Below are 14,955 nucleotides of genomic sequence, written 5' to 3'. Positions count from 1 at the left end.
TGGGGGTGGGGGGAACCTGCTAGACAGGGGGAATGGGGGAGGGAGATGTTGAACGGGGTGGGGGTGGGGGGAACCTGCTAGACAGGGGGAATGGGGGAGGGAGATGTTGAACGGGGTGGGGGTGGGGGAGAGGGGGTGGGGTTGGGTGATAAATAAATTAAAAGAGTAACTTTATTAAAAAATATAAATAAAATATGAAATTAAATTATTTAACACGTGGCAGCATCTAATTGGTGCGTGCATCCACTCTCTTTCTTGTGACTGAGATTCAGCGAAAAATGGTGTATTTGCAATGGATTAAGTAAGAATCGTGGGGTAATAGGTCGAATTCAAAGTTTAGGTGTCTTTTTGTAAATCTCGGCCAACATCAGTGGGGTAATTATGTATTTACTCTAAATAAAATAAAATCTTTTTAAAAGTATAATTTGATAAGATTTTTTATTGATCAATTTGCGCTAACCCATTTTTTATAGATTAAAATGAATTAAACTGAAATAGACTGACCCAAATATAAGCTAATTATTATGAAAAATAAAGTAGAGATGTTAAGAAACCTCAACTATGGAGAAGAGAAAGAAGGTTCTAGAAAGCTTAGAAAAGACAGAGAAACTGAAAGCTGTATAAACTTGAAAATTTTATTCTGCTATGAGCTAGAAATCTCTATATATATACACAAGCTAATCAAATCTTCACATGCTCCACTAGCTAACTAACTAGTTAAGTTACAGCTAATATACATCTGGCTCATAACTAACTTTACAACAATTTTCAGTACTCACTTTACTATCTTCTACACTCCCCTCAAGCTGATGGAGGAAAACAAATTTTTCATCCTAAGCTTGCTAACAAGATATTCATGTTGAGGTCTGTACAAAGATTTTGTAAGAACATCTGCTACCTGCTTTGTACCAATGTGATGTGTCTAAATCATTCTTTCTTGAATTTTTATCTAACAAAATGACAATCTATATCAAAATGTTTTGTTCTTTCATAAAATATAAGGTGTGCTGCAATCTGTATAGCAGCCTTACTATCACAAAACAATGTGACATGTAACTTTATTTTTATCCCAAGTTCCTTAAGTAAACCCCGTTAACCAAGTAATTTCAGCAACAGTAGAGGTCATGCTTCTGAACTCAGCTTCAGCTGAGCTTCTTGAAACTGTTTGTTGTTTCTTGAATTTCCAAGAGATCAATGCATCACCAAGTTCCACAACATAGAAACTAACTGACTTCCTAGTCTCCACACAAGAAGCCCAATCAAAGTCACAAAATGTAGTCAATTCCTTCTTGTCATCAACTGGCATAAACAATCCCAGACCTACAGTACCCTTGATATATTTGATCATTCTCGTAGTTTTCTTTAAATGAGACATCTTTGGATCATGCATATGCTGACTTAGTAGTTGCACCACAAAGGCCAAATCTGGCCTTGCCATAGTCAAATACAACAACCTTCCCACAATTCTATGGTTGCATCCTTTATCTTGAAGTAGGGTATCATCAGAAGTCTGATCAGTCTTAACAAAGTTGTCATATTCTACTGAGGTGAGTTTATGATTAAACTCCAGTGGTGTATCACTAGGTTTGCTGCCTGTTAACCCTACTTTAGATATCAATTCAAAAGCATATTTTCTTTGACATAAATGCATTCCTTTCTCAGACCTGGAGAACTCTATGTCCAGAAAGAATTTCAATTCCCCCAGGTCCTTCATTCTAAACCTTTCTTGTAACTATTTTTTTATGTCTTGAACAAGGCTTAAGTTGCTTTCGGTAACAAGTAAATCATCCACATATACTAACACAATGAGAAGTGCACTATCTCACTGTAGTGGATAATTATTCTAAGTACATATAGATATTCTTACTCACTACTAAGGCAGATACTGTAGTAGTTCTTCTAGATTTTCATGTGCTTGTGAAAACTCAATTTGCTAAAGGAATTAAATTTATAAGAACAAATAGTGGGACTAAGGTTTTTAATGAACAAGTCAGTTTGTTGCCCAGAGATTTTGAAATTTAGCATCAAAGTTTATGTGTTTATTCACCACAATAGAATGAAGTGGTTGAAAGAAGACATAGAATAATTCTTGACATGGCAAAAGCTCTCAGATTTCAATCTCATATTTCTCTTCATTATTGGGGTCACTGTGTGTCTACAGTTGTGTATTTGTTGAATAGAGTGCCTAGCCAACTGTTTAGAAGACAATTTAATTATGAAAGGTTGATTCATAAACCTCCAGTTCTACATCATCTAAGGCTTTTTGGTTGCTTGTGTAATGCCACAAGATTCCAAAGAGGTGACAAGTTTAGTCCAAAGCTATACCATATATTCACCTTGGCTACTTTACCTCTCAAAAGGGGTATATTCTTCTGATTGTGCTCAAAGAATTTGTATATTAGTAGAGACACTGTGTTCCAAGAGGATGTTTTTCCTTTTAAATCTTAAACATTAAAGTTATCTCTTCTCTTTCTAATATCTGAACTTTCAGTTGAGGAATCCTCTGCAAATAACCATTCATCTAGTCCTCCTTCATCTACAAAATCAGCTTTTAATATTAATACTCCACCTATTGTATCTGATATATTTGTTAATGATTCATCTATTATACCTGTTTCATCCACTAGTATCATCTCTTTTGAAGATATCAGAAGATCTACTAGACATATCAGACCTCCTGCTTGGATAGAAGATAATGCAGTGTCTTCTAAGACTAGTTTGTATGCTTATCCCTTAGAAAATTATGTCTCTTATGAGCAGGTAACTCTTTCTTATAGAGATGCTTTGAATATTTTCTCATCCATTATTGAACCGTCTACTTTTGCTGAAGCAAGCACAGATCCTTTATGGATATCTGCTATGCGTCAAGAACTAACTTTCTTGGAAGCAAATAAGACTTGGTCACTGGTTACTTTAACCCCTGATAAGAAGCCTATTGGTTGTAAGTGCGTATTTAAATTAAAGTATAGAGCTTTCGGAGAGGTTGAGAGGTATAAAGCCAAGCTGGTTGCAAACGGATACAATCAATAAGAAGGCCTAGACTACTCTGAAAGCTTCTCACCGGTGGCTAAAATGGTGATTGTTAGAACTGTAGTGGTTTTAGTTGTTTCTTCTTCTTGGTACATATTTCAAATGGATATTCATAATGCATTTTTACAAGAAGATTTGGATGAAGATGTCTATATGACTATCCCTGAAGGTTGTACTAGCCAGAGGGAGAATCAGTAGCTTCTGTGCAAATTACACAAGTCTCTCTATGGCCTGAAGCAAGCTCACAAGCAGCCGAACCTCAAGTTGACACGAGCACTTCTTGATATGAAATTTGTTCAGTCTCATTATGATTATTCTCTATTCACTCAAAATTAGGATGATGCACTTCTCATTGTGTTAGTATATATGGATGATTTACTTGTTACTGAAAACAACTTAAGCCTTGTTCAAGGAAAAACTATTCTTGATTGCTTAACAAGAGGACACACAGTACACAAATGATCATCCAACTTCATACAGGATAGAGTAGGTATTTGTGCTAAGATTTTCATAGGTATATGACCAAGCCTTTTATGCCACAAACTACTATCACACAGATTATTCAAGGCATTAGGACACAACTTATTATCAGTAATATCACACATATTATTTACAGTAGATGAACACATATTATTTACAATAAATGAATTATACAAAGGAGATGAATTAGAAGTGGACTTATCAGATATCTTCACATTGGCCAGCATCGCAATATCCGCAACACCTGAAGTTTGAAAAGTATCAACCTTAAGTATGTAAAGACCTTCATCCTCCTTACCAATCCCTACGATCTTCCCACTTGAGATATTTTGAAAGACACAAAAATTAGGGAAAAAAACCACCATGCACTGCAAGTCCTTGGTAACTTTTGACACATAAATTAAATTATATTTGAAATCTCGAATGTATAAGACATGTTGCAATGTCTTGGTGTTGAAAATAAAGGCATCACCTCTATGTCTAATAACAACCTGATCACCATTTGGTAGATGAGCTTTATCTTGCATATGAAACTCTTTAAGATTTTTGAGTAGATTAATATTATACATCATATGATTAGATGCACGGGTATCCACCACCCAATTTTTTTCAACTATTCTTGACAAGAAAACAGTATTGATACCTGCAGCTGTAGTAGAATCAGAGGTGCCTTCAGAAGAACTGGTTATTGTGCTCAGCTTGACTGTATTAGCAACAGATTCAATTTCTTTCCCTTTTAGCATGTGCATGATTTGAGCATATTGCTCCTGGGTGAAGATGCTGCCAGATCCTTATGAAGTAGATTCTCTAGTACCTAAATAATGAGAAGAAGATGGAGATAGAAAATGTGAGTACACCTGCTCTTCAGTAGAGAGAAATCCTGAATTCACAACATTATTAGCACAGGTTTGTAAGGATCCTCCTCTCTTCTTGAACTTGAATCCACCAGGATAGCCATGGAGTTTATAGCAGGTATTTTTGGTATGACCTTTGAATTTGCAAAAGTCACAAAACAAATGAGCCTAGTCAGAATTGGATATTCTAGGTTTATAACCATAGATGGTGTGATTTTGAGGAACCTGATACCCATGATACCTAGCATACTAATTGGTATTCTGAGAAAACTTAGCAGTAGTAAAGACACCCTGTGGATGTCTGTTAGTCAGGAGCGCAGTGGACTTAACAATATTACCACTTATCTTTCTCTTTTAACTCTCAACATTAATAATCATAGCATAAGATTGATTCATATTAGGCAAGGGATAAGTCATTAAAACTTGACTCTTAGCATGATCGTATGATCACTCATTTAGTCCCATAAGAAACTGCCACAATTTCTATAGATGAAAATGCTCTATATAGGTCTTAGATTCAGGACATAAGCAGCTAGGAGGAGGAACTAAAGACTGAAATTCATCCCAAAGTTCTCTAAGCTTAGAAAAGTAAATAGAAATGGAAACAGTGCCATGTGTTAAGGTTGCAATATTCTTGTGAAGAAAAAAGGCTATAGAGGCATTCACCTTGTCAAAACGTTCCCTAAGATCCTCCCACACCTGATAAGCATCGAATCCATATATTACTGTACTAATCAATTCCTTTGACATTATATTCATTATCCAAGCCAAAACTATAACATTGCAACATTCCCAGAGATCATGCAAACTAGGATCATACATGTTTTTTTTACAAGTACCTAGCACAAATCCTAATTTGTTTTTGCCTAGTAGTACAATCCGCATAGATTTACTCCAGAGAGCATAATTCTCAGATCCTTGAAAGTTGAATAAAAGTTAAAATCAAACCTTGAGTATCCAAGGTATGAATGTACAGAGGGTGATTAGGATGCATTTCTTATGAATGTTGACCATGTGAAACAGATGCAAAAGTTTCACTTTCAATAGCCATGGAAGAAAAACTGATAACAATCTTATACAGGAAAACAAAGATTTAACTGGTAGAAACCTACTGCGAAACAGCAATTGCAATTGCAATTGCCACCGGCGTGAGATAGAGGAAATCACCACTAGATTCTCTTCAATGCTGAGATAAGGAATCACCAGAATCTGGCTCTGATACCATGTTAAGAAACCTCAACTATGGAGAAGAGAAAGAAGGTTCTAGAAGGCCTAGGAAAGACAGAGAAAATAAAATTTGTATAGACTTGAAAATTTTATTCTGTTATGAGCTAGACATCTCTATATATACACAAGCTAACAAAATCCTCACATGCTCCACTAGCTAACTAACAAGTTAAGTTACAGCTAATATACAGTTGTCTATGTGACAGCTGGCTCATAACTAACTTTACAACAACTAACTTCACTACTCACTTCACTATCTTCTGCAAGAGAAGAATAAGAGTAGAGAGAGGAGAGAGTAATTATTATTTTTCTTGAGAGATTCTCTTTGGATGAGAAATCGAGAATACAATGGACAAAAATTTTCTTTATTTATAGAAAAAAATACTTCTAATTTTACTTAAAAGGTAAATATTTTATGTCCTAATACTAACCTTCTTTTCTTTGTCAGAAGTCAGAACTACATCCCCTTAGCTTTATGGTGCCATTATTACTTTTACATTTTGAATTTTTGAGTGAAATTTTTTGACTCCACTGTTGTCTATGTTTATGAGCAGTCTACAAACTACATTCATGTAACAAAGGTAGTCAATTGAATTTATTTAGCTAAAAATGTATTTTATACAAATGGGATAAAATTAACTGATTGTTTCTTTATTCTAATTTATATGTCATAGTTAATTTTGAATTCAAGAGACAAACAATTTAATTTTGATAGTAAATTAGGACATAAACTCTTTATATTTTTTAAATAAAATTTACATATCCATAAATTAGGCAAAAATACTATAATTACTGTAATTAATAATTTAAAAGTATTTATTAAAGGGTATGAAAATATAGCCATAAAAAAAAATACTCATTAGATTCTCATAATTCGAAAATCGCCACATAATTTTATTTTAAAAAGAAAATATTTATGAATCGTATATAAAGAATTTACTCAGATAAGTTTTTTACATTGTAACAAAACTAAATTGGTTCAAGAAATTAAATGCTTTAAATCATAATTAAGTTTAAATTCTACATGTAGTTTAAATTCCTGAGTTCATTATCTCAATAACTTGTTCGATGCGATTGTGGCATAATTGGAGCAAAATTAAAGGCGTAGAAGACTTAGGAAGGGTATTACTGTCCTAAAAGAATGAATATTGTTTGTTTGTTTTTTTTTCCATTTTATGCTTTTTTTTCAGTCCTTGAATATTTGGTCATTTTCTGTGTTAAGCAGTAAAGTCACTTTTGGTATTTTGCTATTAGATTTTGGGTCTTTTGTTCTGTCTACCAAAGGGGTAGCTAATGTATTCATTGTATACACATTATCATATATTATCTATCACATATTGATTGTCTTTAAGCAATCAACTAATTTTGTCTTTGTTAATTTTCTGGTATGGTTAATGACTCTTTTGTCGCACATTTACGTGTACAAAGTAACTCCAAACAAATGTCCTTTTAAAATGATTAAGGATTTAACTTGTACATTAGTGTAAGGATACACTTAAGATTTGAACAACCTCTCTAGTTGGATGCCAAATATGCATTTCTTATAGTATCAATTATTCAATATTGATCTTTTACCTAGATAATTTTAGTAATTACTTGTGAATAAACATAGCTAATTGTCAGATTAATTCATTTTATCGATATTTATGATATTATCTTCTGTTTTTAGGTCGTTGCACTTAATTATGTATGTGGTCACAAAGCAGAAAGAGAACAAAGCCTCTCAAGAGTGTTAACGTATTGCGCATAATTGTTATCATTGACTATTACATGTATGGATTATAGAAGCATAAAGAAAATGACCATATATCTTAGTAGCATGTGCACTTCACGTGACACACACGTGCAGGGTTTTCTATTTTTGTATTTTTTGAATCCAAAATACTTTAGGCTTTCTTGGCTCTAGCTTATAATTTGCACCTAGCTAGAGATCAGTGGTCCAATGAGAACTTTCCATTTTTAATTAAAAAAGAAAAAGAAAAAAGTTTTTATTAAAAAAAAAAAAAAAAAAAAAAAAGACAAGAGCTTCAAGTTTCACCACATAAACGGATAATAAAATTGTTGAAAAGAAATTTTATTATGAAGAATAAAAACGAAGATATCACACGCCCGACGAAAAATAAAAAAATATCCCTTTCATAATTTTTTAGAGGCAAACGATACAAACTTTGACCAATATTTTAAAATGTATTTCTTAATTAAATTAAAAAATTATAATTTATAATACTTTTTATATAGTTTTTAAAAATCTAAATTTTAATTAATTTCATTTAATTTATCTTTATCTTTAAAATTTAGTTAAATTAATTTATGAAAAAAAATAATTAAAAAGAAATAGAGGGAGTAATTAATAAGAGAGAACTCACATTGCATGTACGATACGTTGAAGAAATTTTTTGGACGTTATTAGGTTGCCGGCAGGAACTAACTTTTCTAGTTGTTTCTATTTAGTGATGATTTTATTTGAATATTACATTAATATGTTACTGTCAAGAAGATAGAATATAATATTATTATTAACTTTAACTTTAAGATGATATCATTACGTAATTGGAAGAGATCTTTTGTGTGGTGTTTAATAATCACGATTATTGATGTCGGTAATCCCCTGGATTATATTTATATTGGATGGCCGTCAACATTAAATTAGCAAAATTCTAATTATCTCTTTCTTTCCTTTTACATACTTCCAAAGACTGGCCGACTTTTCGACATTTTTAGCTTTTCTGCCGTTTCCCAATTAATCTTTCTTCATCTCAAATTATCTTCCATCATTTTTTTTATGGATTTTTAGAAAATTTTATTATTTTTATTTATATATTAAAATATTCTTGTAATTACATGAATTTTAAATATATTATTCAAATAAATACTATAAATTAATACAATTAAATCAATAATTTAAATCTAATAAATATAAATTTAATTGAAGTTCAAATTTTATTGGGATAGTCCATTAAGTTAGACTACAAATAATGAGCCTATTTTGCTAAACTCAAGGGGTGTGTTTGGTACGAAAGAAAACATTTTTTGAAAAATGTTTTACAATTTTCTCGTGTTTGATTAACTTAAAGATTTTGAAAAATATTTTTCAAATCAACTTATTTTCCTTAAATCTAAGAAAGATGATTTCTCTTCAAGTAAGGAAAATATTTTCTAAAACTCTCTTTCAACTTCACTCTTAAGTTGAAATATTCATACAACTCTCAAAATAACTCACACCTACTCCGACCCCTAACCCGCCACCTATTAAAAAAAAGAATATTTCAAATTCTTTTTATCTCATCCCCTGCCCAAAACCCTACTCTCCTCCTCCTCCCCCCCCCCCCCCCCCCCCCACCCCCAAAAAATATATATTTTTAAAAAAAATTTAAATTTTTCCTGACCCCACTCTCACCTCCTACCACCCCCTTCAAAAAAACTACTCTATTTCAAATTTTTTTCTTACTTCATCCCCTAATTCAAAACTCAAACCTCATTCCCTTCAAAAAAAGAAAAAAAAAATCAATTTTTTTTTAAAAAAGAATCAAACTTTTTGCTTTTCCTCTACTACCCATGCCCACCCCTACCAACCTCGCCCCTTCCCCTTTAAAAAAAAAAATTAATTTTTTTACCTCGCCCTTACTCCCTTACCCCGACCCCCCTTCCCCCCCTCCCCACACACAAAAAAAAATAATTATTTATTTTAAAAAAAATAAAAAAAATCTTACCTTACCCTTACTACCTATTTTGACAACCCAACCCCCGCCTACCAATTCCCTCCCTAAAAAAAATTAATTTTTTTTCTTATCCCACCCTTCTTATCCTATTCATTCTCATTGTTTTTGTTAAATATATACAAATACTTTTAGAAAATATATTTTTACCCAATTTGCATAACGAACACAAAATATACGTAAGAAACAACTTATTTTTCTAGAAAATATTTTTGCCTCCTTCATATCGAACACACCCTAAAAAAGTATTTTTTTAGAGTCAGAAATTATTTTTCTAAAATATATTTTTATTCTTTAGCTAAACACTAAAATGTATTTTCTGAGAAATATTTTTTATTCACCAATCAAACACTAATCTAACATAAGAAAACAAGTAAAAAACCAACTTGTTTCCAGAAAAAATTTTCATGAAAAACATTTTCCTTCTTACCCCACACACTTAAGATGTCATCCTATTCTAGAGGCTCAATTGGTGCCACATATCGAATGATATATATGACACGCCTAGTCAAGGAAATGAGCCAATAGGATCACATCATTTATCAAAATGATGTAGCATGCCAATTGAAATAAAAGACCAATCAAATGTTGACATGTCACTTAAACCTGATTGGCTAAAAAAAGCCTAACTTCGCCATGACTCTTTCTTTCCACAACTATAAAAACAGTCTCATAATTTAGAAAAGGACACAACAATTCTAACAAGAAGTGAGAGAGAGTTCGTGAATCAAATGCAACAGATATCTCTACAAGTTACAATCAAGCATTCAAGTTCATAAACAACTCAAGATCAAGACGAAAATCCAAGATCAAATTTAAAGGCCCTTGCATCCAAATTTACAAGTCAAGATCAAATCTACCAAATTCACAAATTAAGTTCAAATTCAAGATCAAGCTCATCAAAGCTCTTAAATTTATATTTGAAAAGACGAATCAGAGGATTCATATAGATTGTAACACTTACATATTAAAATCAATAACATGATTATTGCAATATTTTTCTTATCCCGATTGTTATTTTTTCGATCACAAATTTTACTGTCCACAATTCTATTAAAGTATTTGTAATTTTTAAAAACAATTATTACTAAAATGAAATGAAAAACTAATTAATTTTGTATTCATTTTTAAGCAAATAAAATGAGACTACTTTTATAAATCATGACAAATAATTTAAAATGGAGGAAGTATTTAGATTATTTATCACATTTTGTACACCCTCTGTCAAGGTTTCTAAAAATTATTTCAATTTATTTATTATATTACCAAATCAAGATGAACTTAATTATTTTTTTATTATTTTATTTTAATTTAGTATTAAATGTTTTTGAAATAAAGTTAGCTTTTGTTCTTAAATAAACCATAAAATTTATTGGAGAGAGATAAGGTAAGTAGTAAAAAATACTTTTTATATATGATCTTTTAAGGAACATGCAAAAGAAAATGTAACAATTAAATGGGACAGAGAGTATTCAATTCCTTTTACTTTACACTATATGTCACATAGTATTTAACTCGATATGATTTTATTTTATTTTTAAATAAGAACGTTTAATCTTAAATATTAAATTGCTTCCAATGTAAAATTTTTCATTAAAGGAAATGATAAGTCCAAAATTAAATGGTTACAAATATAATGTGTCATTTTTGTACAAGAACTAATAGGGGGGGGGGGGGGGGGGGGGGAGAATAGAACCATTGAAATAGAAATAGACAACCTTTCTCATAAGTCATTTTCCCTTCCCCATCTTTCAAGCTAATCGACAGCATATATAAGCAACTAGTGACATATGTGTCTAGATTTTTTATTCTCACTCAATTTAATTTGTATTTTTCCACATATAATTGTCCATACATTCTCCCTATATACGACACTTCAACTTTTTTCCGATCATGATTTTGTAAACGTTGTAGTCCAAAAGTCACTTCCGTAACATATCAAAATTGTCCATAAGGCTGAAATTAAAAGGAAATTCACGATTCAAACTCAATAAAGATCCAACAAGAGAAAATTGCTTGAAGGATAAGCATCCTTTCACTTTCAACAAAAATTCAAAAGAAAAAATTACTTTTTCTTGTATGATAATTTTTGCTGAAATCATAAAGATAAAGGAACTTGTCAAATTAGCTTTTTACTATGCCATAAAGATCAATTTTATCCATTGTCATTATTCATATAAAAAATTTTCCGAACATTATATAGTTGAATCAAATACATTCCTCTTTTCTTAAGATATACGTTTAATTTCACGTGATAATGACATTTTGATAAGATGAACCTCACATGACGTGCCACAACACTGTCCTGCCCCTCTCATTCGCCCTTCTTCGACACGTAGCACCTCCTCCCTCATTATCAAATCCTATACTAGATAGGAGTATCACAGTTAAAGTGAAAGGCAAATAGTGAAGATGAGTTGAGTGATCGATTGATGATTCCAATTATTTGGAGAAGCCTAGCCAGATGATATGGATTTTTCCAATATGCAGTGACTACCTATCTGAAATATATGACCCCCACCCCCAACCCTAGCTAAGAAAACATAATTTTGTAGCTTGTTGACCTTACCATGTGAGTGGTCAATTTTTGGTATCCTTTAATAGAAATCAATTAAATAGATCCAAGTGTACTACTAATTGTTTTTGATTGATATGTGTTGTGCTTCTTGTCCTTACAAACTTGATATTTTCTGTTTTTCCTTTGTTGTTCAATCGATACCATGTTTTATTGTTCTTTTCCCTTTATTCTTGAGCTACAATTTCTAAGGCATAAATTAATTATATGTGATGACACATTTTAAGAGCAGCAAAAAAAAAAAAAAAAAATGAAAAGAGTTGGTTTCTCTTTCGATCCATTGAATAATTACCCTTTAACTACGATAATATCCTAAGTAAATATACTAACTGATTTAAATCATGCTAGGCACTATTATAAAACAAAATTTCAACCACATAAAATGTTTTTGATCTCGAATTAAAACAAACCCTACCTCTATATTTAGAGCTGCATAATCTTTGTACCAATTTAAATAAGTCAGTTTGACTCGATACGAAGTTTAAGAAGAAATAAAGACTTTGAAACTTGTGGTCCAAAATAAGTAATAGATGATTGTGTGACTGTAGAGGTAAAATAAGTATTTTAAAGTTAAATTGTTACTAAACGCATAAATATATTATTCTTTTTGGAATTGATTAAAAAAAGTGTGTCATATAAATTGAGACACAGAGAATATTAAAAATAATTGCCACATAACTTGTTGGTTGATCGATCATCCAGCTATGTATGTATAATTGTATATATTGTGTGAGTGTAACAAGTGTGAGCAATATTTTCCCACTTGTCTAGAGGTATCAGTCCACTTGGTTAAATGTAATAGTGGTGAAGGTTCTTCCATGCATGCAGTAGGGGAGCTACATAGAGTTCAGGATTATTCGAATTCTCTTTATCGAAAAATTATATTATTTTTATATAATAATTTTTTTTTTTATGCATAAATAGTAGAATTTAAACCTCCTTTAACTAGTTCGTATATGTACTATTGAATCTTCTTACTGAAAATTCTGAATCCGCTACGGCATGCATGGAAGAGTACACACAATTGATCCACTAATTAAGCCAGCTGTAAAGGCACAAAAAAAGATGACGTGAATCAAAAAACTTTAATGCTACATGAACGGCTAATGCATACTACAATCTGCCAAATTTTAACTTTTAGTTTGAGAATTTGACCATATCGATGTTCAAGTTGGAATTATTATTCAAAAAAAGATAAGCTTTTCTAGTCTAGTATAAAGTTGCAGACTTACAATTCGTTACAACATGTGGCTGCAGATTTTTTGTTTTAACTGTTTATGATAGGTACTCCGTCTTTAAATTTCGGCTAATGAGCGCAAATTTCAAAGGAAATTGTGATATACATCAAACATTGCGGCATAGCTAATGAGGTTGTTCCTGCCCTAATTTATGGATATTGATTTGAGATTTGAATATGAGAAAAATTTTGGTAGTAAGTATTTTTTTAATAGATTTTTTATAGTATAAATTTAAATTATTTTGTTACATTTCAATATAGATATTAAATACAAGTAAATGAGAAAAAAATAGAATATGCGATATGCCTGGAGACTTTTGTTTCTTTAATTAATAACCTTTCCACCGAACTAGCAACAATCCAATCAGGGGCGAATTCACGTGTTAAGGTGGGGTGCATGTGTACTCGATAAATATTACTCTAAAATTCATATTTGACCTATGAATTTATATTTTCGTTATTACTTGAACCTTTACTAATCAGTCAATCAGACACAGACTATCCCTCAGTTGTCATTGGAGGATTCTTGAACACTTATGCTAAGATAAAGGTACACCCACACTCTTCAAATTCTGGGATAACCTCTGAATCCAATGGGAAGTATATAATAGAATACTCTTTGAATGAGATTTTAAGATTATGATAATGTTTGTGCAATTTCCAATGCAAAACTGAGAGTATTATTGAATATGTCGAGACACTTCTAAAAATTTCCTTTTCTCTATCAGGAATTCAGAATCAAATTGTTTGAACTGGAAATAAATGCATCAACAATTCATGCCGTGTTATCATGATCGCAGTCGGGATTTTTATTTAGGAGGTTTAAATATGAAAAATTAAAATATATAAATTAATTAAAGAGGGTTAAAAATTTATTATATATATATATATATATAAGAATATTTTAATACTGTATAAATAATGTAAATTTCAACGTCCAATAGTAAGGACTCGTGCAATAGGGGGCCCAATTTGGTCCAGGGTAAAATTTGAAAATGGTTTTCTTTGATGGCAGCATTATTTTAGCTAAGGGTGTGTTTGGTATGAAGGAAAATTTTCTGGAAAACAAGTTGATGTCTTACTTATTTTTTTATGTTTGGTTGGTGGATGAAAAATATTTTCTAATATTTAATTGGTGAATGAAAAAGTATTTTTTAAAAAATACAGTTTAGTGTTTGGTTAAAACGTAAAAATATATATTAGAATCCTTTTTTAAAAAATAAATTAAAAAAAAATTAAAACCTATTTTGGGAAGAGGGTTGGTAGGCGGGTGGATGGGGGTGCCAGAATAGGTAGTAGGGATGAGGTAAGGAAAAGTTTTAAATTTTTTTTTATTAAAAAAAAATTTAAAATTTAGGAGGGAAGGAGGGTTAGTAGGAGCTGAGGGTCAGGGTAGGGGAGTGAGGGGAAAGGGGGAAAATTTTTTTGAAATTTTTTATATGAGGTTGGGGGAGGGGGAAGGGATGGGAGAGGGTAGGAGTGTGGAGTAAGAGAAAAGTTTGAATTTTTTAATGGTAAAATGACCTTCTGGACCCCTGTACTATGTTGGTTTTGTAAGTTGGACACTTCTACATACATGTTTGTCATCTGGACCCTAAAACCCACTAAAAAATAATATTTTAAACCCTTTTTTAGTGAGTGTAACACACTCTCTCCCACGTCAGCTGACACGTCTGCCACGTCATTTAAAAAAAATATTACATTAAATTTTAAGTCATTTTTAAAATGCTACATAACAAATTAACTATTAGAATTAATTTAATTAATTAAGAAAAATTTATAAATTGTAGAAAATTTTGAATAATCATATTTTTATTTTTGCTCACAAATTAAACA

At 31.3% G+C, this 14,955-nt stretch overlaps 1 protein-coding gene across 1 annotated transcript; it reads right to left on the bottom strand.

Annotated features, from left to right (window-relative positions):
• Positions 1-1,078: 1,078 nt before the first annotated feature.
• LOC107874002 (uncharacterized mitochondrial protein AtMg00810-like) lies at positions 1,079-1,714 on the bottom strand. The gene has a single exon (XM_016720909.1). It carries the CDS (start codon positions 1,712-1,714, stop codon positions 1,079-1,081), a length of 636 nt encoding a protein of 211 aa, XP_016576395.1.
• Between the last annotated feature and the right edge of the window lie 13,241 nt (positions 1,715-14,955).

This window comes from Capsicum annuum, chromosome 6, assembly GCF_002878395.1.
Source record: "Capsicum annuum cultivar UCD-10X-F1 chromosome 6, UCD10Xv1.1, whole genome shotgun sequence".
NCBI classification, from domain to species: Eukaryota; Viridiplantae; Streptophyta; class Magnoliopsida; order Solanales; family Solanaceae; genus Capsicum; species Capsicum annuum.
This window is presented reverse-complemented; position numbering and strand designations above follow the sequence as displayed.